This window comes from Uloborus diversus, chromosome 7 (genome assembly GCF_026930045.1).
Source record: "Uloborus diversus isolate 005 chromosome 7, Udiv.v.3.1, whole genome shotgun sequence".
Classification (NCBI taxonomy): Eukaryota; Metazoa; Arthropoda; class Arachnida; order Araneae; family Uloboridae; genus Uloborus; species Uloborus diversus.
Window position 1 is genome coordinate 100296407 of NC_072737.1, and position 23819 is coordinate 100320225.

Below are 23819 nucleotides of genomic sequence, written 5' to 3' on the forward strand. Positions count from 1 at the left end.
GCTTATTTCCAAATGGGTTTCTTCGTCGAAGTTTTTAGTCGATAGTCATGCAGTTTGCATTGCAGTATTAGTTATCTCGTGCAAAAGTAGCATGTGGAGAGATTATGTTCTTAGTATCTATTTTGATCATTTACAGAGTATTAACTATTTACATTATTGTCTAAATAAATGTTATACAAGTTAGAAATAGTTTATTAGTCTTATTTAAGAGCTAACTCTGCTAGTATAAAGGAAATATTGGGGAAATATTATTAGATTAGAAATTCTCTCCAACACCCTCAAGGGCTCTTGTGCCATAAAAAATAAACAAACCAACCAACCAACCGAATTTGATGTAGATTTATCACATATTGTTGGGTATAATTTGTTTAGACAAGATAGAGTAAGCAAAAGAGGTGGTGGGGTTTTATGTTATGTTAGAGACCATTTAATTTGCTATGAATTGATCATAAATGATAAATCTACTGATATTGATATGGTTTGGCTGGAGTTGATGAGCAATAGGGCAAAAAATTGTGCTTTGGAAACATTTATAGGCCACCTAATTCAAGCCAGGGACAAGATGAACAGATGTTTTGTATTATTTATGTCCAGTAAGGGATCCGTCATTATAATGGGGGGGGGGGGGGTTGCAATTTTCCAGGTTTTGATTGGAATAATTTTTATCCTAGAATGGCATAAAAGAGGAATTTTTAAAAGTTATTGGTGACTGTTTCGTAGATCAAGTTGTAACTCAGAGGACTCGAGAGGAGGCGATTTTGGATCTAGTTTTCTGTGACGTAGGAAGTTTTGATCAAGGCCCTTGCCTGCAGGAACATATATTACCACAAGTTGATTTTTAGGTCAATATTTTTCAGTACCTATTTCAGCATAGTTGAGACATTTCGTGTTAAAAGTAAAGTATCAAAGTCCGCTAAATATTTTTCAAAAATTAAGAACTTTTAAAGATGCATAAAAAAGGAAGCGTATATAATTTGATTTTGAATAAATATTTAGGTTGAACTATCACCCAATAAACAGTTTAAAACTCACAGTATTTAATGGAGTAAAATTTAAATCTTCTTACCAGGTAATTTGGATGGTATTGCATCTCCATCATCGGCAAATTTATCCTACAATTCAAACAAATTAAATATGAGCATAACATTTAAACTCTAACTAAATCTTATCAGGTTCAAAATTACATATACATACCATTCGCACATTGATTATTCTTGCATACAGTCTCTGTCCATTAAACATTGCTAAAAAAGTTAAGATTTAATAACAAGAAAATATAATAGATACCAATGCATACTCAGATCAGACACTTTGACTTTCTCAATTTTTATTTTATTTTATTTATTTATTTATTTATTTATTTTTTTTTTTGTCTTTGTTCAGAAAAAGCAACTTTTAATTGCGCATTTGCAAACTTTGTAGACATGCAAATATAACTCAATTTTTTGATAAAATAATGTATGAGTTTATGTATGTCAAGGTTAAAGTCTTTTAAATCCATGCTTTAAAATGCATACCTACACACACACACACACACATACATTATCTTTTATGATTAAGAATGTTTTGATAGGTAGAAACATGTTACCATTCAACTAGTACAACAATTTCCTGACCTAGTTTATTCAACTTGGAAATTATCCATAAACTCATTCGACATGGAAAATATCCCTACTTGTTAGAGAATATCAAAACACTTTTAACCAATTTTTAAAAGCTAGCACTACCGTATTTTCCTGCATATTATCCGCGGGCGGCCTATAATCCGCAGGTCCTAAAATCGGCCTGAAGAAAAAAAAGCTTCGTATAATCCGCTGCGGCGTATAATCCGCGGATAATACGATGTAAAAAGATAAAGTTTGAATTTAACATACCATTTGAGCAACTAAACTAAAAACGTGAAAAAGTAATTACTTTGAAGGCATAATCAAAATTAATCTGAAAGATAATCTAAAATATAATGATTTCTTTTTGAAATCTTGATTATAGTTCGCTAATTGTTTGAAAAACAGAGTTAAGTCAAAGGAGCAAACGGTCTAATCTTGTGCAAATGGCTACCTATTTCACTGTAATGTTGCTTATTTTACATGACCTGAATCGCAAAGAGGAACATTCAAGCAACGTAAAATAACCAACATACAGGCAGGCAGGGATGAAGAACATGCATGCTTCGTAAAATAAACAACATTCAGTCGGCGTACGATCTCGATCGGTGAGTCCTACTGTAAAAATATTGAGGTTCAATGCGTTGGTGTTAAGCGAAAAAAAAATCACAGATAATCCGCGGACTATACGCAGAAAAATATGGTAAGTTATGAATGAAACACAATTAACGTTTAGCTTTGAGAAATGTAGTAAATGAGAATAATAATTGATTGAGGAAGGAAGTGTTGCTAACTTTGGGTCTATCTAAATTTATACTAGTAACTGATTGATAATAACTTAAGAATGTATACACCATTTTCTTAAGTTATGAAAATGATTTCATTTACATTTCAAAGCAATTTACGTGTATGGCATTTGATAGTCACATTTATTTTCTTTCTCAATATTGTTTTGAAGGGTTTTTTTTTTTTTTTTTTTTATCGTTTACTAGTGTTCGCCCAAAGGTTGAAGTTCTTGAAAAATTTTGTTTGGTGTATTTTTTTTAAAGCTTCCTAGCCATATCAAACTCAAAAAAATTGGACGATCCATTCACATGGAAAGAGTTATTTAGGGGGAAAATGTGTTAATTAATATCTTCATTAATTATAGTGTCTGTTTTCAAAATGTTCTATTGATAACACTAAAACTCTGAACTAGTTACTAAACAAAAAGAGAATGAAGGAAATCTGTTGACAAACAGAAGAGAAAATAATACCAAAAGAATTCCCTTCATGTATTAATATGTAAAAACTTATTTATTTTTAAATAATTTCTTTTCATTTTCAATTCTTTTAGAGAATATTTATAAATGAAAATATATAAAGGAATGCATGCGCATATGTATATGTACATATGTATATAAACATGGGTGGGTAAGTGCAAGATATTACTTAAATTCCTCTAAGCAAAAGATATTTATTCAGTAAAATATCAGCAGTCTGGAAAATTATGTCAAAATTACTGGTATTTCGCCTGTAACTCTTCTTTTTTTTTTTTTATATTGATCAATATGGTTAAACAAAGATTCAAGACCTTTTTGAAACGACTCTCCACACTCCTTTTTTTGGTCAGCATCAAAATAAGTTTCTATCTTTTCCTTTATAAAGTAAAATTATTTTTCAGTCACTTCTTATAAAATTTGAATGATTCTCAAATTTGTACATGGGACTACCTACAGTAATTAATTGAGAAGCATCTTTTTTTTTTTTTAATTATACTTAAGCTTAGGGTGGTGAAGCACTCCACATTAGCTATGAGTTCAAATGGGAGTTACTATCAAAGTAGCAGGTGCTCATATGCACCTGGTAAGTAGCAGGTGTTCAAATTTTTCTCTCAGGTGGTAGTTGCATTGAAGTGTTCCTTTCTTCCTTGTTGTGGGGGTCATTAGCATCATGAATATAAGCCTGGAAACATTTGTACAAGTGATTGCACTCAGAGTAAAAATGAACCACTCCGGAGTGTTGGTAGGACATTAAAACAGTTTCAGACCACAGGAAATCTAGAAGCAACCACTCACTAGAAGAGTTTTATCCCTCTTTTTATAGGTTTTTTACAAGAAAGGATTTATCTTTGATAAAAATGAAATCAACTGGTTTTTCATTAGTTTGTAGTATTAGTGAAATAAAAAGATTTTCTTCCTTAAAAGCAGCCTAATTTCTTTTTTCCTTGACTTAAATTAAGATGTACTACTGAATGAAAAAATAAAAATCTGATTACAATTTATCAATGAAATTTTGATCTCCTGTACTAATTAAACAACTAAACCTAAAATTTAAAAATAGTTTTAAATTTATAAAAACATTTTTTAACTACATAATAAAAAAAGGCTTTTTTTTTGGAATTAATCTACAATTTAAGTAATGAAGATTTAACATAAACCGTATTGAAATAAAATTAAAAGGCTTTTATTAAGGGGGGGGGGGGGGGTAAAGCATTTTAAAATACTAAAAAACGCCACCCATCTAAATATGTAATAACTTCAAAAAGAAAAAAGTGCATAACTTTTATTTAAACAAGATTATAAGATCATAAAATGACAAAAGAAGAATGAAAATTATTTGAAACTAGAAAATCATGGTTGAAAACTGCTTCTCCAGTTGAGCAAAGCAACTGCCTGTTTGGAGATATTTTGATAGCTGAAAATTTGGGTTGCCAAGTGTTGGGCAATCCATTGTTCCTTTGTGGCAAAATCGGAGAGGTCAAAGTTCATTAGCTCTCTTTGTTGCCAAAAATTAGGCAACAATGGGAAAAAATTAACAAGAATCTCAGCTAAAGAAATATTCTTGTAAAAATCCAAAATTAAATAAACATTCTAAATTGTAAAGTAATTCATGATCATGAAGTGAAATACACATCAAGTTGTAAGAATATATCTAAAATTAAATAATCATTTTGTATACATAACAGAGGAAATTATTATGATGTGAGACACTTGATGAGTCTCCAGTTGTTATCCAAACTTTTACCACAGGTTAAGCAAAAAGTTTGTTTGCAATCTAAATACCATAAACATTGCAAAACATGAAATTTTACTTTAATTAAAAGAATGGCTGTTTTTGCAAATTTATGAAAAAGTTATAAGCGCAAATATTTACAGTCTGACGCCTCAATCCTTCATAATTACTGTATAGAAGTGTTTAAAGTTAAATAAAAGGGATCAAATCGCACTGCAGTGACACGATTTTGCCTTATTTAAGACTCACTGCTTCATAAAGGAAATGATCATATGACTTGCTATCTAGTAATCACAAAACAAATAAAAGGATAATACCAAGCCATGGCAAAGTGAAATTAAAAAGTGATATTGATTGATCAAAAGAAAAAAAAGATCTCTGATTGGTACAAAAGAAAGATATAAAAATCATGCTGAATAATGGTAATGTTGTTGCTTGGAGAGATGATAAAGAAGGTTTTAATGTTGTTTGATTTTGTTGCAATTTAGCTTAAATTATCTCCCCTTTTAATACAAGTTTTAATGGTACTTGGCGGCTTATTTTACTAATTTGGTGTATTCTTTTTAGTGAAATGAAATATTTAATGGTTTTTGTAGGCTTATTTTACTTATTTTGTGGAATTCTAATATAACTTTTTGTATAGCTGTGGCGCCAAGAATTTTTAAAACTCACCAGGATTGCATTCCTGCAACTTTGCTATAAACTATGATAAAATAATAAAATGTTATGATAAATAATACAAAACTGTAAAGATATTCTGAATTAACCCCAAACTCCAGTAGATAGCGATAATCAAGGACCACCCTTTATGTTTCTTCATTCTTCTGAAATGACACAGGTTTACCAGAAAAGCTGTTAAGTTACTGGATCCTGTTCAAACTAGTCAAAACAAAACATATCTCTGCTTGTCAAGCGGTGCCTAAAAATATTATGAAGCTTTAAATGAACTACTGATGAAATAATGCCATCACGCATGCTACGGCACAAGGTTCGTTGTTGGTGACACCAAGTGTTACACGATCACATATGGATATTATATATACATGATTTCTTAAGTAGTAAGAACAAAAAAAGCTCAACAGAAGCTGAGAAGAGCCCATGCACTTTTTTCAAACATTAAAAAGGATACAAATTGCTTGGACTGCTTCCAATGGATGTTCATATTCAGCTGTACCATGACCTTTGCTTTTGCCTTCATTATCTACATTCAATTCTACTTTCACAAGTTTCCCAGCAATTTTAAAAATTTCTTCCAATTTCTTTTCAGTCACTTTATAATCTAACTGTAATAATAAAATAAAGTAAGTTTTACTTTTCTATCTCCCATTAGAAATACATAAGAAATGCTATTATAATACTTTTCCCAAGGTTAATTTTGAAGATTTAGATTTTTCATCGAAATGATTATCTTTTAATACAGTGACACCTGTGTAAGTTGACCACTCGCGGTGCAGTACTTTGGCGGTCAACTTAGACAGGTGGTCAACTTATAAAGGGCGTTAATGTTTTTTTTTGTTTTGTCATTTCTTGCACCATGTATTCATTTTTTGAGGAATTCACCCTTACTCTTTCTTTTCAGCTCCAATTTCATTTTTTAACATTATTGAAAGTGAAACAATAATTAAAAATACTATTCTAATACTTTCGTTATTTTCAACTTGTTTTTAACTATATTAGACACTGTAGTTTTAGAAATTCCATATATGCCAGCTATTTTTCTCTGGCTTTCTTCATTTTCAATTACTTTTAATATTTCATACTTTTTATTAATCTCAAGCTCCACTAACTTTCTTTTTGAAACCTTTTTATGTAAAACTTACAGCACGAAGAGCAACAAGCTCGACTCTCCCAGTTCATAAAGGCAAAATTAAAATGTCCTATCTCTTAATCCCTTGCACCAGAAACATGTAACTTTACTCATTCCTCATTAGCAGGCCCAAATCTGCGTACCCGCAGTGCGAGGGGCCCGCATCCTTAATGGGGCTAACGGCCCTAGAAATTGATGAAAAAATAGGAAAAAAAACTAGCACTAAGGCTTACTCGCTTTTCAAATAGACACTGCTCGCCAGTAGGGAGAGGCCCTTCATATTTTGTTGCAGTGAGCCCAAAATGTACAGATCCGGGACTGCTCTTTTTAGCAGAATTCCTGTGTTGCCACAACATATTGCAACTGAAAGAAAGGACTTTGAACTTTTCCACTGACAACTATTTTCATTGAACTGAGTACAAAAAGCTGTCTCAAATAGAACAACAAATGAAAAACAAGCTTGGAGAATAAAGAGCAGCATAAGCTTTATGCTGCTGTTAAGTTCGTAAAATGCTATAGTATGTCATCAAAACTTTTTTCTTTGAAAGCAATCCAAAAAAAACGATATTATTATTATTATTATAAATAAATAAATAACAAAATAAAATATTCTGAAGAAAGTTTTAAAAAATAAACCAAGTGGTCAACTTACAAAGGGTTTTTTAAAATACTCCAGACCAAATTTGGCGTACATTAGTGGTCAAGTTAGACAGATGGTCAAGATAGAGAGGTGGTCAAGTTACAAAGGTTTTCCTTCATTATATAAGATAGGGCTAATTCCGTTCCTGACAAAAGCGGTCAACATAGACAGGTGGTCAACTTACAAGGGTGGTCAACTTTACAGGTTTTACTACCTCAAAAAAAAAAAAAAAAAAAAAAAAATTTAGTGAATATATTTAAGTTTAATTTATTTTTTTCTAATTTTCTTTTTAAATAGTTATATACTTCATTCTTGATGAGAATATCAATGTTTGAACATTTCTAAGAACTGCATTTCCTATGCAATTGTATTTTGTGGACATCATTTTAAATACATGTTTAGGCAAATACTATGCAAAATGTCAACAAAGAGAAATTAAGACCATTGATATACATAGGGATGGATAAAAATAGGGCTGACAAGAAGTCATGTCAGCCTAATCAGAAACTAGTGGCCCGATAATTAAGGGCGGAGGTGGGAGATTGGCAACCCTCGACAGAGTACGGACAACACCTAAAATGGTCTCTGCATATCTCTCATAAGAGAATTGGATACTCTTACAGCCATAACTTCTCTATAACGTAGTTTCTTGTACCGTTTTAGGGCAACTGCAACTACTCTGCACATCCAATAAATTAATATTCAAAAGCAGTTATATGGTTTTGTATACTTGTGCATCAGGATGCAGAATAAGTAAGTCGCACTAAAATGTCCACAATTTAATGTGTCCGTCAAATAATTAAGTACATGACTAAATTCAACTAATGTAATGGAAATTAAATCTGGACATAAAATTTATTTCGCCAAAACAGATTTTTTGTAGTGCAGTAGAGAACCAATTATCAATGAAGTTCGGGACCATTGTTATCACGGATATCTGAATTTCCCTGTTCGCTAAAAAGCGCTATTGGCCGCTTGTTTGTAAAACTTAAATTACTATAACAAATAGTTATGCATGTTAAAATAAGAAGAAAACAGTTCAGAAATGCTTACAAATTTTGAAAGATTAAAAACTAATAGTGAGAGAATAATTTAAACACCAAAAAACTTAAGTTATTTATAATACCTGAGATTCTGTTTGGAAAGGAAAAAAAAATCCACCACCCCCAAAGCAGAATACTTTAGGATGTTCTGCAACGTAAAATCATTTGACCAAAATTGTTCTGCAAGTACTTCAAGCACCGTACGTGAAAAAACGTGACATTTTCCACAAACTGGGTGTCAAAAATCAAAAACTTTTCTGTTTAACTGGACTGTTGCTATTTATTTCTGTGGAAATGAGATATTTCCAGAAACATCACAGCTTTCAACCAAATGACTAATTAAAGAGCGCTGAATTTGGAAAATTAGTTGATCATAAAAACTATAAAATCAAAAAAAAAAAAAAACTTTAAAAAAGTGTTAAACCTAAACCGATTGAGATTCTCCAAAAATAGTTTATTTGCTTTCTAAAATGCATAGAAAGAGCAAAGATACAAAATTTTATAAAAATCTGAACCTAGGTGGTAAACCATTTTTTGGTTAATTTTACATGGCATGAAGGAGCAATTAAAATAATGTTACTTAATAAATAAATTACTAAACTAATAAATAAAATGAGCCGAGTTTGGGCTGCATATAATAAAACACTTCAAAACTTTCTAAATAATTGAAATATTTTCTGGATGCAAAGGGATTGAAATCTCAAACAAGACACGCAGTTTCCGGCAATGGACGTGGTTCAATGTTGGCCAGTTTCCAAAACATACGTGTATGGTCGAAATTGCAGTGGATGAAAACCGTTTAGGAAAGTCCTACAAAGGACTAATCGAATTCAACATCGCGAACTTTCCAACAAATTATCGTAATTTGCGAGAATTTTAGATTTTCTTCCAATTTTAAGAAATCTGCAGAATTTCTGCAAAATTCTATCTTGAGTTGGATGAAGGTATCCCACAAAACAGACTTGACATGTACGTGAAAAGAACCTTCATCCAAGAAGAAGGAGTTCCCCAGGGAAGTATGCTAAGCGTAACTCTTTTCATAATAGCAATCAATAGCTTAATCAACCAACTGCCTCCTGCCATAAAAGGTACCATGTTCGTTGATGATTTTCAAATTTCGTTTTCTTTCTTGAGCATGAGTATCATTGAAAGACAACTTCAAATAGCCATCAATAAAATATCACAATGGGCGAAAGAAAAGGGCTTCACTTTCTTTGCTCAAAAAACCTTCTGTATTCATTTCTGCCGTAAAAAAGGTCTTCATCCTCTTATTGAAACTAAATATCTTTAAAGTCTTAGCAAACACTTCTTGGGGTGCTGATACAGAGTCTGTGTTGAGAATTTACAGGGCTCTTATACGCTCAAAACATGATTATAGATGTCAAATATATGGCTCTGCAGCAAAAATTTATCTGAAAACCCTGGATCCAATACTTAATCAGGCACTGCGCATCTGTACAGGAGCCTTCCGAACCTCACCTATCAACAGTCTTCGTATTTTAGCACATGTTATATACGTCTTAAACTCTCCTTAAATTTTTACTTCAAAACAAAACGTTACACCAATCATCTGTTACACCTCCATATTTTTCATCCATCTAACGTTTTCTTATTTCTGCATCATCTATCAGTAACCCCAATATTTGGAATCCGAATGCGACAGAGGTGCTCTCAGATCTGCAGATATCAGATTTTAATACTCTCAGCACAATAAAACCAATTGAACCATGGTGCGAAGTAACTGTACCTACAATCAAAGACCTCAATAAATTCCCCAAAGAAACTACCTCTAATACAGCTTACCAACAAATCTTTTATGACATAAAAAAACAAATATTCAGAATATAAAGCCATATACACTGACGGATCAAAGGCAAACGATGACGTCAGCTTTGCTGCAATAATTAATGGTCAAGCTATCACTGATAAAACTACACCCATCATGTTCAGTTATTACCTCGGAAATAAAAGCTATATTTACATCTCTACAATCAATAGCCCAATCCAACCACAAGAAGTGGATGATTTACACCGACTCAAAGAGTTCAGTAGTAGCCATCACTCACTGCAATAATAATAGCCACCCTACAGTCTCTCATTCAGTCCTATCATTTATACAAAAGCCCATTCTTCTTTATATGTTTTTAATATTTATATGTTTTTAAGGCTGTCCTTTTTTAATACTAGTACTTGAAAGTTTATCTTTTTACTTAAGAATATATGCATACTTTTCCTTTTTCCTGACTTAATTCTTGAATGAAGAATAAATAGTACGTGATAAAAAATCCTTTGATGCAGTATAGCCCTCAAGGGCTTTTGCGCCACGCAAAAATCAAATAAACCAACCAACTTATCTTGAGTTGGAAGATATTCGTAGAAAATTTGCAGTTTCTACAAATTTTCTGCACCGCAGTTTCTGCAGATTTACTGCATCGTGGTTTCTGCAGATTTTCTACAGAAATTTCATTGAAATTTGTAGAATTTCTGCAGAAAATTTATCAGTTTTCCTCTCACATTTGAACAGAATTGTTCTGCAGCTCAGGCATCTGTTCTGCAATGTACGTCGCAAATTTAGTACTATTTTGCTTTGGGGTCCATTCTTTGATGTTTTAAAATGAAAGAATATGAAGGGAAGGGCAAAAAATAAGTTTTTGAACCTAAATGTGCGATTTTTCTACTATAGTGCATAAAAAAATTTGCTTTCATGATAGTGTTTTTTTTTTTTTTTTGTAAAGGTTTTATGTTTGCGATTATAGTAGTTATTGATAACTTATGCTTCTGCATTTCGTTAATATCAACAGAAACTTGATTTATGAGTTCTTGCAGCCTTATTAGTCTTGCATTTAATGGATTTCTAGATTTCACGATCAACTAACTATCCGGAAAATTTGCGAATCTGGTTTTTGGCGTTTCCCACACTTTTACGAAGTTGCTAAATGCCTTTAATTAGAGGCCATTCAATAAAATACTGCATTAGAATGCGACAATATTCATTTCCTTAGCTTTCAATTAAAATAAAACATGAAAATTTCAGATTGACGAATGTACTTTTTAATTCAAGAAAATATTTCGGAAATTTTGCCCCGCATAAAGGAAAACCATTTGAAGTTACTGTTTGCAAATATTTTCCCCGAGTTTTCCATGAGTAATATACTGTTTAATTAAGAAATCATTCATATTCTTTTTGGTATCTCTGAAAAAAAAAATGCTTTATTTTTCAAAATATGCCAAAATGGCGTATTTTTAAAAAATGGCGGGAGAAAGTTGACGGTTTTCTGGTTCCCGGATAAAAGGTTCTGCACTGTATTGTTATTCGTTGTAACGAAATTTTACTGTGTTTACAGGATGAGGATGAAAAAGGATTGAAATTTAAAACAGCATTCTGGATGAGTGAAGCACGTGTTCTATGCTGCTATGTTTAAAAAAAATGTGAGTTGCACAAATTTTCTGATTTTTTTTTATTTTCTCTTTTATTTTTATTGTAATAAGATAACTCAACTTTAAAATAAAATTTTTTGCAAAGTTAAAGTTGTAAGAAAAAAGCAAAATTTTCTGAGAAATATCAGAAGCAGGAGATCTTGAGAATAAATAAGAAAAATCAGAAATGCACCAAAAATAGTGGAACACTAGAACCTGTTAAAGGGAAAGGTGAATCAACGCCTGCCACATGCATAAAGGCAATATTACTGTGAGAGTCCCCAAAACACCCCTTGTTTTGCTTCTATTTTTTGGCATTTTTACTGACTGAATGAAAAAATAACAAAATTTGAGATGATAAGTGAAAGTGACAACAATAAATGAAGTGTCTGAGAACAAAAATCAATTTTTTAATCATATTCAAACATCTGAGACTTGAGATAAATAAATACCTTTGTGCTGAACAGTAAAGTAAGAAAAACAACGTTAAAAAAAGCACAAATTTGGCAATTACAGCAGACACGTGTTTCGGCGTTACATGGAAAGCCTTTTTCAATGCAAAAAGTAATGAGCTATGGATGAAAAGACATCCGACAAAAGCTCATTACTTTTTGCATTGAAAAAGGCGTTCCCTGTAACGCCGAAACACGTGTCTGCTGTAATTTAGCAAATTTGTGCTTTTTCTAACGTTGCTTTTCTTACTTTATCTGAGACTTGGTTATTCTGATAATTAAACAAACAGTGACATTATCTGCAAAATGCACCTACTATAGAACAAAAAATTAGTGAAACAATTTGTTGCAGAATTTAATAAAATAATAATGCAGAATAAATATTTTCTGGGAGAAAAATTTAAATCCTATTAAATTTTTATTAAACTTACATTTGAAATGAAAACTTTGTTGTTCAAAGGGCCATGTATTCCTAAAGACTTCAAAAATACAGGGTTTAAGCCATAGGTGTTAAATTGTGGTTCATTTCTAAACTCATTGTCAAACCTGTCATTCATGAAATCTCGATCAGAGCCTCTGCCAGTTGATCGCCTTCTGTCTACTTCTCCTGAATCCTTGAACAAGAAATAAATAATAAATTCACATCTGCAAATGCAAATTCAAAAAAAAGTAAATAAATAAATAATGCAGTGAACCGGTAAATTGAATCAGTGGTTAATTGATTCAACTGCTTGCGGCGGCTACAGTAATAGTAATCTGTGTGTTTTTTTTTTTACAAAAAGAAAACGACAAGAATTTCAAATGTTTCAAGCAGGGTTCGTTGATTTAAATCAACCTGATTTAAATCAATTGATTTTTTTTAAAAAAAACATTGATTTAAATCAAGTGATTTTTTTTAAATCAAAATCCTTATTAAAATCAGTTTATTTTATTTTTATGAATTAATTTTACATTTTTAGAATGTGTTGCTCTAAATTTAACTGCACTGCATATTACAATCTTAACTTCAACAGGCAAAACTATATAAATCCCTCTTGATGTGTGTGAAACAGATTTTCCTTCTTGCAATATTGCTTTTACTCCAAAATTACAGTTCAATTTAGTATCGAACCAAATCAAAATTTTCAGTTTTTCTCATACACCATCACTGATATAATTAAGAAAAGTAATTGCTCAACACATTCTTTTACACTAAAACGTACATGATGATGGAAACCATATTTTTAAGCAAAGCACAAAACAAAATCACTTCTTATCAAAGTATTATAGCATATTTATAAATCTTAGTTTGAAAAGTAAGCTGAATAGATTCATCTTTTGTATGAAATATATTGTTTATAAATGTAAAGTAATAAATAATTATAAATTTAATAAAAATCAAACAAATCTGATTTAAATAAAAAATATTAAAAAAATCACGAATCCTGGTCTCAAGGGAAAACTTTCAGTAGTACAAATAAAATATTAAAATCTTCTCAGGGTCAATCAGATCAAAATCAAGCACTTTAAAAAACACCCTTTTTTTCTCCACCTAGAATGTTTTCATCGGGTTTTTGGTAAATCATGAATTTTTTAAACTTTTTCTATTATTGAGATTTGAACATGGTTCCTGAAGATCCCAGTAAAACACATGGGCAAATTAAAAAAATATAAATTTGAACTGAATGGAAGGAAAATATTAGGACTGTAGCATAAACAAATATTAAGAGTTAAAATGAAAAATATTATTAAAGTTTAAAAACTTTAAATTATTATTACAAAATTATAAAATTACAAGGGACCACAAAAAGAAGAGCACATTATGTTAGCAAAAACATCATGTCAGAAAATTTCATTTTTTGGGGTCATTTGTGCAATTGCTTAAAGATGCTTGTTTAAGAAAATTAGGCGAGACATTCAAAGCAAATCTAAATTCTTTGCGGAATTTCTGTTGTTGTAGAGAAACTTAAACTGCTACATTTCATGAGCAATTAAAAACATATGATCATTTTTAAAAATAAAGCTAAAGAAATTTAAGGAAACAGAAGTGCCGAGATATTTCTAAGAAATTCAATCAATATTAATTTTTCCACAAAAAATCAAAACATCAACAAAGATAGGAGGATTTCCATATAGTCCTGGAGCCAGCTAAATTTGATCAATTATTTCTTTTTAAACAATAATTGGTGAGACGCATCAGGGAATGGTATAAAAACGGCCTTTTTAAAGTCAGCTTGCGTGTCCGTGGGTGGGAAGTGCGGCGGTAGCCTCCCTCGCATGCAGAAAAAAAATAAAATTTCAGTCATTTCCTCCAAACTGAAAATTTGTTAAATTATAGTTTGCACAATATCTCGAAGAAAAAAAAAGTCAGCTAACATAACTCAGTGGATTATGCCTCAGTTGGTAGGTTGAACATGTAAAAAAAAAAAAATCAATTTCCTCTCAGATAAAAGTTAGCCTGCTGATAGCTTATATGCAACTGTGAATAAATACATAAGTCAGCTGGCTGTACCCCAGTGGAAAGATGGTCAGCTGATACATTGAAAGTTATGACGCAGGAGTTAAAAAGTGGGAGCATCTATCTCCTATTAGAATGAATCAGCAGACGAGTTTTCCGTCGACTTCATGCCAGCTGACTTTTTTTATTAGTTAAGAGAAGAATATTAACAATCAGAGTTGTCTGCAAGCATTGTTTCATCATCATCTGTACAAAAATAAATATATACACATATGGGTCATTCTCCAGAAAATGTAACTTTTGAACGCATAAATTTTTCAATTTCGAAATCTTTTGTTTTCTTTTTTTTCCATTCTTACATGAAAGTGTTACCTACTAGAAGTAACCATAAACAACAGCCAAAAAAATAAATAAATAAATAAATGCCTTGTTCAAGGAAAAAAAAAAACTTTTAATATTTAAAAATTGAGGCCAATTTAATATCAAAGTAGTAATTTTTTTTAATTGTACAAACAATGAACTATTTTAATGTTTACTGTATTTTGGGGAATAAGCGCCGCATTGTAAAATATTCTTAAAGAAAAAAATTTTAATGTATGCGCCGCACCTTCCATAAGGGCGCATTCAACATTAAACAACTTAAAAGCACAATCAGTAGTAAAGAAAGTCGGATTAAAAGTATAAAAAAAAATATTTTTTTTGTTTTTCGTTAGTATTTTTAATTAACAATAATGAAATATTTTTAAAAATCCGCATTTTGCGCTTTTTGCCTTCGGATTCCCTAGATTGGCCTTTACTTTTGACGGTTAATTTATCCGATTTCCAACGCAAACGCATCTCTCGTCAATGCCACACTCTCTGGCAGCAAGACATTTCCAATTGCTTCTGCCTTTATTACCTTAAACTTAAAGGCTGCAGTATAACTTTTCAATTGCTTAGGAGCCATTTTAAAAGCAACTCTGAGAAAAAATTCGGTAAAAAAAGATAAGCCAAGAACGCACAAACGACAGCAAAAGATGCAACACAACGATGTGAGTGAATAATGAAATTAGAGCTAGGAGACAAGTTTTCAATCAGGTTGCTTGACCGAGCAACCCACTTTTGTGAGGGGGGGGGGGTGGTAAATTCCCTTCACAAAACTGGACATCCATCCAAGGGCGCCCATATGCAAAACTGTAAGGGAGGGCTAAGATATTTTCCCCGTGGTTCAGCAGGATATTTCTCCCATGGAAACCGATTCAGGACAGATTTTAGAGCTAAAGCGAATTTCTTGATTTCAACACGAACATATTTGGAAAGGAATCGTAATGCTAAGTTTCTTCTTTGTTATTGACTACTAATCATTGACTTCGTGAACATACTTTCATCCTTTCAGCATCACTGGCTGTTCAAGTTCCCACACACCGCACTATAAACATAGCCTTATGAGTGTGTATATATCACCTCTCCTCAAAAAATGTTCATTTATTTATTCTAAATAGATAGGTGATGAAATATTATGGCACCTAGGCATGCTGTTTTATTTAAAGTTTGAAGATGGAAACAAAAAGCTAAAATTTGCGACAATTTAAGAAAAGGCAAGGGCTCTTGATACGCTATTACAACAAGAAACTAGGTCGAAGGTAGCACGACAATTAGGTATGAGTGAATCTTTCATATACGTATAATTAAAAGTCAAAAGAAGGCAATCCGTATTAGTCGAGACCTCAGTTTTTATATGAAGCTCACCGAGTAGTGTTTAAGCAAAATGCAAAAATATGAAATTGGAATATCCTCTTGTATTGTAGATTATAGAGACCCTAAAAGAGGAGTCTTACCATGGATGTAAATGTTATAAAAGTAAATGCGAAGCTTCTGTATTTAAAAATATATTAGAATGATGATCAGATTGCGCAGCATAAGTCATCATCTTCATTTTTTAAGTTATAAATGTAACTTAATGTATCTACTGTATAGTACTTTTAGTGCAGCGCTTTATTAATACTACATACTGTACGTGCCGTACTGTTTTATTTTTATTTCTTTCTCTCCCATTGATCATTGATTTTGTGCATCGTAACAGTATTTTATGTTGAATAATACAGCTTTTTTAAAAATACAGTAAGAATTCAACTCTTCATGTAAGAAACGGTAATATTTAGATAAAAAATGGTCTAAAACAGTTTAAAAGGTGTTTAAAATGATTGTGTATGTTAATAAAAAAAATAATATACACAACTCTTTTCCACAACGCGAAATTTCGACTTACGCGAGGAGTCTTGGAACGAATCCCTCGCGTAAGTCAGGATCCGACTGTATACCTAAAGCGTGAAATAGAACACAATAGAATACAATGAAATTTTCGATTTTGAAAGTATAGTAATATTACCGTATTTTCTTGTATATAACCAGCAGATTATTTGTTTAAAAAGTGTAGTTAATGAGGTGCGGATTATACGCTGCAGTGGATTATCCAATATTTTTTTTTCAAGAACATCAATATTCACAGGATTCACCGGGAGACCGCTGCCTGTATGTTGTTTATTTTACTTAGCTTGAATGTTCTTCCGCTGCCTACAAGTTTTTTTTTTTTTACATAGTTTGAATGTTCCTCCTATGCGATTCAGGCTGTGTAAAATAAACAACATACAGTTACGGATGAAGAACAAGATTGGACCATTTGCTCCTTTGTTTTTAAGTAATTAGGGTGCTATTATCACATACTATAATAATCTTCAGTTGGGAGGAAATTAATGAATTTTTAATTTTATTCTGCATGCGAGGGAGGCTACCGCCGATCATCACACCCACGGACACGCAGCTGACTTTCCTGAGGCATTTTGATATCATTCCCTGACGAGTCTCACCAATTATTGTTTGAGAGGAAATAATCGACCAAATTTGTACCTAGCTCCTCCTAGACTATTAATAATTCAATGAAATTTCAACTTTCAGAAAAAATAAAAATAAATAAACAATGGGCTTTGAAATTAAAGAGATTTTTGAGAAAAAAGAAAAGACAAAATTTTCGATCGTTTAAGACTTGACCCTTTGTAAGAGTTTATTGAAATAAAGCACTTTCAAGGACCCGTGGGAACCCTGCTTCTATTTCTAAATCAGATAATTGTAGGAGCAGGTCTCCAGACTACTTATAATTGTTTTTATTCATGCCTGTAGAAGTTCAAAGTTTTTTAAACTTGAATGTGGAAGTCTGAAGTTGCAACAGCAAAAATGAGAACCAGTGCTCCATCCCACCACTCCTTAAGGAGAAAAAGGCTACAAATATGTTAATATATGCTGGTGAAGATCATGTAAGAGCCCGAAAGACTAGTAAATTAAAGAATAAAGATGACTGGAAAGAGTTCGGCTAGAAGGAAAAAAATGCATAAAGAAGCAATAGCCATTTTTTTTAAATTAAGATCTGCTCATTTCTGTCTGATTAAACACCTGTCTACAAATCTAGCACACATATTTGCAAGAACTGAAAAATGGATAACTTTCAACTGTTTATCTGTCTGAAAAAAACAGCCTCGCCAACACAAATGGAGGTTAGATCCTTATCAATTTCTGAAAAAGTTACTTTTTAGTCTTTTAAAATATAAAATTTTTCATTTGAACTTGAATGGGTTAGGTTCCAAATGTAACAACAGCTTCTAAAGAATTACTGTATTTGGATTGAAATAGGGTACAGGATTGCACAGAACAACATATAATAGGGAAAATCCTGTATAATTCAAAATATGGTGAAAGATCCCCATCCCCTCCCTCATAGATTTTTTTAAACTTTTGTGAACTGATAATATTGAGTCAGTCTCACAAAAACAGTACAAATCAGCTTCGACACTTTTGAATTTTGTTTATTAATTTTTATAATTCCTGTCAACTATATAATGCATTTTTCTTAGTTGATTCTGCATTCATTTGTGTACAATCAAGTATCAAATGTTTGTACATAAGTAATTCATGAAAAGCTGTTAAATAATCTGATCATTTTATGCTATAGAGAAGACAAACAAATAAGTCTTTAAAAAAATTGCTCTAATCATAAAGAAAGGTTACAATTACAGAAGAAGCATAAAATTAAATGATAATTCTAAAGCTGTTATTGTTTCCAAATTGAGAAGAAAAAAATCATTAATTCAAATGCAACAGAATGGTCACATTCAACAATTCCAATTAAGTACCATTAAAAAGAATAAAACTCACCTTGTTTGTTGACTGTAGAATTCAAAGTACCTAACTCAACTCAAAGAAGTTATACTACTTATGCCATCTTGAAAATATTACCAGATTCAAAGTAATTTGTTCATTTTATTTTCGAAATGGCTACGACATAGTGGGCAACAAGAGTTATAGAAACGCAACTCGATAAAACACTGCCTTTGAAGGTTTTTTCTTTAAAGTTTTATTGCTATAGTTATTGTTATGTGAAATCAGTATTGTAATGCAAAATGATTTTTTACAGGAATGCAAAACTAGATATGTTTCAAATTTTAATAAACCACTAGCCTGCGTGCCCGGCGTTGCACGATCTACTTAAAAAATGAAAGAGATGTCCAATTGATGTTTTTGTATTACTCTGACATCAGTTTCTAAAGCGCTAAGGAGTAAATAAATACGCTTAATGCAAGGTTTGTAAAGCACCAGTAGAGCATATTTTTGTCAAAATTCTCTTTAACGTTAATCATAGTTATCAATGATACAAGTTATGAGTATTTTCAATTAGCACAAAAGATGAAAATATATGTATTATCAACTATAATCTCTGGTCACTTTAAACTGAATTAAATCTGATAGACTATATCTGAAATATTTATGTACAATTACGATCATCTTTTTACATAAAATGACACACGCATTTTGATTGATTATGTGAAACTAAAGCACCAAAACTAAATAAATACCAATAAGCATTAATTTAATGCCAAGTCATCAGATTCCAAGCTAGCTTTAGTTAAAATCCTTAAAAACAATTTTTTTGTTCAACTCTGCTTCACTTAAAGAAATCCAAACAATCTTAATTTAACATGTTCTTTTAACGATACAAACTGTATTTCAAAAATAGAAACAGGAAAGAAAAAGAAAGTTATTGCAATTCGAAAACTCACCCATGTAACGGGAAAAAGTTCAACAAAATAAACATAATCAGTCGCACATCCTAAATGTATCAAAATATGAGACCGGTGAACGATAAACTTACACTACAATCAATAAACATATCTAAAGGAACAACTTTCCTATGCTGAAAGGAGTTAAGAACGTCGAGTGTAAAAAAATAAAAAAAGGACAGACGATAAAATAAAGGCTATATCCGAATAGAGCAACCAATTTTAAACTAATTTGAAATGAAATTCTGGATGGAAACGTTGTTTTAAGATTTGGACAGCAGCCAAAAAAATCTCTTTTAAAACAATTATTAGAATTTTATTTGCTCATACGCAAAATGGCAACAGGAAAGAAATAAAAATTCCAGAATAACGTTATGTTAATTAACGTTTTAATTAATATCTCCGCTAATTAAAGTCGTACAATTACGAGATTGGTTCTATTGTTTTCTTTGGAAAATTTCGAATTGATCGGTATCTCGTTCGACTCTAGATTCACAGCGGTTCTCGAGGAGATCGATCTTCAGACCAGGGGCGGATCTAGAGGGGGGCCATGGGGGCCATGGCCCCTCCCAAAGCCTTGTGATTGTAGGAATTTTTTTACGGGAAAAAAATATGAGAAGATAACAAAAATTGAACACATGTATGTTACTGAAAAAGAAGTATAGGCCTTAATTGGGAGATGAATTATATCCCTATCCTCAAAACAAAACTTTTATTTCCAAAATTTTTCGCCATCTTTTACATTATTTCTTGATTCCAACTACAGTCACTTGGACGATCTCTAAATGCTGCGGTTCTCAGAGTATACCTATTGTTCACAAGACCAAAGAGAGCCTAAATTTTCGTTTTTATGGCTTTAATTTCGGAACTAGGAGGAGAACCCCCTTTTCCCATGCCCTTTCACAAAGATGCCTTGATATGTAGCAAAAAATTGCATTTTAAGTCTTTTATTTGGAAAAAATGTCAACGGAAAGGTAGCTTATCCAGCCCTTATCACTTAACTTGCTTAAAAGCAACTTAAATGAATTTCTTTGGGACTTCAATTACAAACGAGTTTTGAGAGGGCCCTCTCCCTTCCTAGTTTATATCGTGATGATAGCTTTAAAAGGAGATTTTTCGGAGGAGCTCACGAATCTTCCACCCCTTTCTAAAATATGTATAAATATAGTTAAAAATCGAATTTTTTAGAGCCTCAAAGGCAAGATATTTCCAGGAAAGAAGGATTCTGAGCACCTTCACACTTCCTTTTAATGTAAGCTAACATTACCTAAAGGTGCATTTTTAGGCTGGACAGCTGAAGAGCACCCCTCTTCTTCTAACTTCTCAATGTATAATAACAGAATATTTTGGTTTCTAAGCTTTATTTTCAAAAAGTATTTTGGGGCCAGTGCCTGAAACCTGACCTTTCTCCGTACATCATCAAAAATAGACAAAATGCGTTTTTAGTTTCCTAATTTTCAAAAATACTCGGAAATTTAAATTTTGAAACATTTTTGAGGGAGATTCCTAAATCCACACCCTCACCTCATGTCTCGTTACCCCGAAAAATTAGTTTTTAAAACTTCATTTTAATAAAATTTCTGAGGAGTTATCAGGGCCCAATTTTTCATTAGGCAGAGTAGGCAGTTGCCTAGGGCTGCAAACTTTTTAGAGGCGGCAAATTTGCTACACGTTTTTTCAATTAAATTGAAATTCTTGAAAGTAAAATATTAGCATTCTTTCATTTTCCACAGAGACAGTTTGTTCTTGTAATTTAATAATGATTACTTTCACACATCTTATGAAAGTCAAATGTTCTTCAATCATGGTATTTGCCGAATAAAAAATTTTTTGGGAGATCACTGTAATCATTTCATCGGGGCGCCTCAGAATGTGAAACGCCATCATTTCTTCATAAGTTTGACAGTTTGAATCTGGGGAACACTTTTTTACGTTTTTTTGAGTCAAGGATATTTTGCTTCTTTTAGGGCGGAGGGGGGCGGCAGCTTTCAAATTTGCCTAGGGGCGGCATAGAGCTAAATTCGGACCTGGGGAGTTTGCTCAAAAATTTCGGATGGCCCCTCCCAAAACAATCGGCTGGATCCGCCACTGCTTCAGACAGACAGACCGACAGACAGACAGACAGACGGACGCGAACAGATTTTAATATTATAGTGGATTGCTGTCATTGTGCTTTGTTCATCGATTAATATTGAGGGGGGGGGGAGAGAAAAAGAAAAACGGCAATGCAAATTTAATTTTTCCTTTTTATCCAAAATTCATAAAAATGATTAATACAACTCTCAATTTTACAACAACAAGGCACACAAGTGTGTTTTCTAAAATTCAAATTTCTCTTTGTTAACAAATCTTGGACAAATAAACTTACCAACTTTACATTCAACATTCTGCCTCTAATTTCATGTTTATGCATCTTTTCCACAGCTTTCATGGCTGCCTCATGATCTTTAAATTCAACCACTCTATGCAAAATAACCATTTAAAGATATTAAATTTAAACCAAAAAAATTAAAGGACTAAAAACATATGGAGAGCATAAAATTAATAACAGTTTCATGAAGGTACACCAAAATTTAAAAACATGGATGAGTTTTAATGAAAGATCCAAAGAACAAAATAAAAAACAAAAATTTCATCATAAACTTGTGTGTAATTGTCATTTTTTTTTTTTTTTTTTCAATTCTTGTAAAGACGATGCTCTAGCTATGGCCACACTTTGTAGACAGCCCCAAAGGTGACATAATGATCAGATTCGACTTGTTAAAAGGGTCTCTTCACAAAATTTCAACTACCATAATTACAAGGCCAAATCAAAAATTCATCAATAAAGTACAGTGAAACCTGTGTAAGTTGACCACTTGTGGTGCAGTACTTTAGTGGTCAACTTAGGCAGGTGGTCAACTTACAAAGGGTTTGTTATATGATTCTCAGCCAAATTTGGTGCATATTGGTGGTCAACATAGACAGGTGATCAACTTACAAGGATGGTCAACTTGACAGGTTTTGCTGTATTATGCAAATCAGAAATCTAATATTATATTAATAAATTAGGAATATATTTTCAAATTTAAGAAAAAGATTTGAATTTGTAACCCCCCCCCCCCCTCACAAAAATAGTACACCCTGAGAAAAACCATGGACAGACTCCTGAGGTTCTTAGATTTTAAACTTATTTTTTAATAATTTTGTCAATATTTTTTCATAAACTATGTATAATACACATTATTTCATGTTTAAACTATCAGTTATTTTTTTTGCAACATATCCAGTTCCTGAGTATTTGGCAACACTTTGGGTAAATACATAAAAAATATTTACCTATTAACTGGGTATTTGTCGGTCATACATCACAAAAGCTGACACATGCTTTTTCTTTTCTTTTTGAACATAACTAAAAGAAAAATATAACTTACCCACAACCTTTGAATTTCCCACCATCATCTTCAAACATATCAACAAATGTAACATCTCCAACTAGAAGAGAAGTAAAAAATAAGTTTTTATTAAGTGTTTTTAATTTTAAACAACCGGACATATTTTTAATTTTCAAATTACTCTAAGTTCGTAATTTTCCCCCCAACACTGTTGAAATTCTTTAAAAAATACCTTTCTCTCGGAAAAGGTCCTTAATTTCCATCCAGCGGCATTCAAATGGAATGTTGTTAACAAACACTCTGCGGGAATTTGATGAACTGGAGTGCCTAGCATCTGGGCTCCGGTCCCGCCTACGGATCTTATTTTTGAAATCATCATCACTGTAAGACCTCTCATTAAAATTTTTTCTAAAGGGTGACCTTGATCTAAAAGAAAAATTTTAAAATGAAGAAAAATATAATAAAAAAATTAATCAGGCAAACTGATAAACTAAATGAAGATAAATGCACCCATTTTCATTTAACAAGTGAAAAATCTGCTTTAAAACGGTCATGTTTCTTAATTCCCCCTTCCGCCCAATGACATCAAACCTTCCAAGGTCACAAAAAACTTTTTTTTTGGCTCTATACTAGTCACTGCTTTAAATCTACACTATTTACTAGGACTGGGTGATATCAGAATTTTAATACTGCGATATATCGCTCTCCAAATATCGATATTTTTGATATATCAAGATATTCACAGAAGAATTCAAAATTTTCCAAGGGGGAGGGGGTGCAAAGGATGTAGTTCAGGGCAAATTATATTGAAAAACAACAAAACGTTTCCAAATATGATAAATACAATTGTTTCTCTAATTCAAACTTTTCTAGAGGGGGGAGGGTGCAAGTAGTATAGTTCAATGCGTGACGAAACTGCTTCACAACAAAAAAGTATTAAATATTCAATTCAATATTTTGTTTG

The 23819-nt window shown here is 31.9% G+C and overlaps 1 protein-coding gene across 2 annotated transcripts in view; it reads right to left on the minus strand.

Moving 5' to 3' along the window:
- The window catches only part of LOC129226563 (myelin expression factor 2-like), a 101961-nt gene that overhangs the window by 58505 nt on the left and 19637 nt on the right, over nucleotides 1-23819 (minus strand). For both annotated transcript variants that reach the window (XM_054861177.1, XM_054861176.1), the window contains exons 2-8: nucleotides 23088-23281; nucleotides 22895-22955; nucleotides 21850-21943; nucleotides 12389-12571; nucleotides 5728-5881; nucleotides 1195-1244; nucleotides 1067-1112 (exon numbers count right to left, since the gene is read on the minus strand). In XM_054861177.1, coding sequence (XP_054717152.1) covers nucleotides 1067-1112; nucleotides 1195-1244; nucleotides 5728-5881; nucleotides 12389-12571; nucleotides 21850-21943; nucleotides 22895-22955; nucleotides 23088-23281 — 782 coding nt within the window. The remainder of the gene's footprint in view (nucleotides 1-1066; nucleotides 1113-1194; nucleotides 1245-5727; nucleotides 5882-12388; nucleotides 12572-21849; nucleotides 21944-22894; nucleotides 22956-23087; nucleotides 23282-23819) is intronic.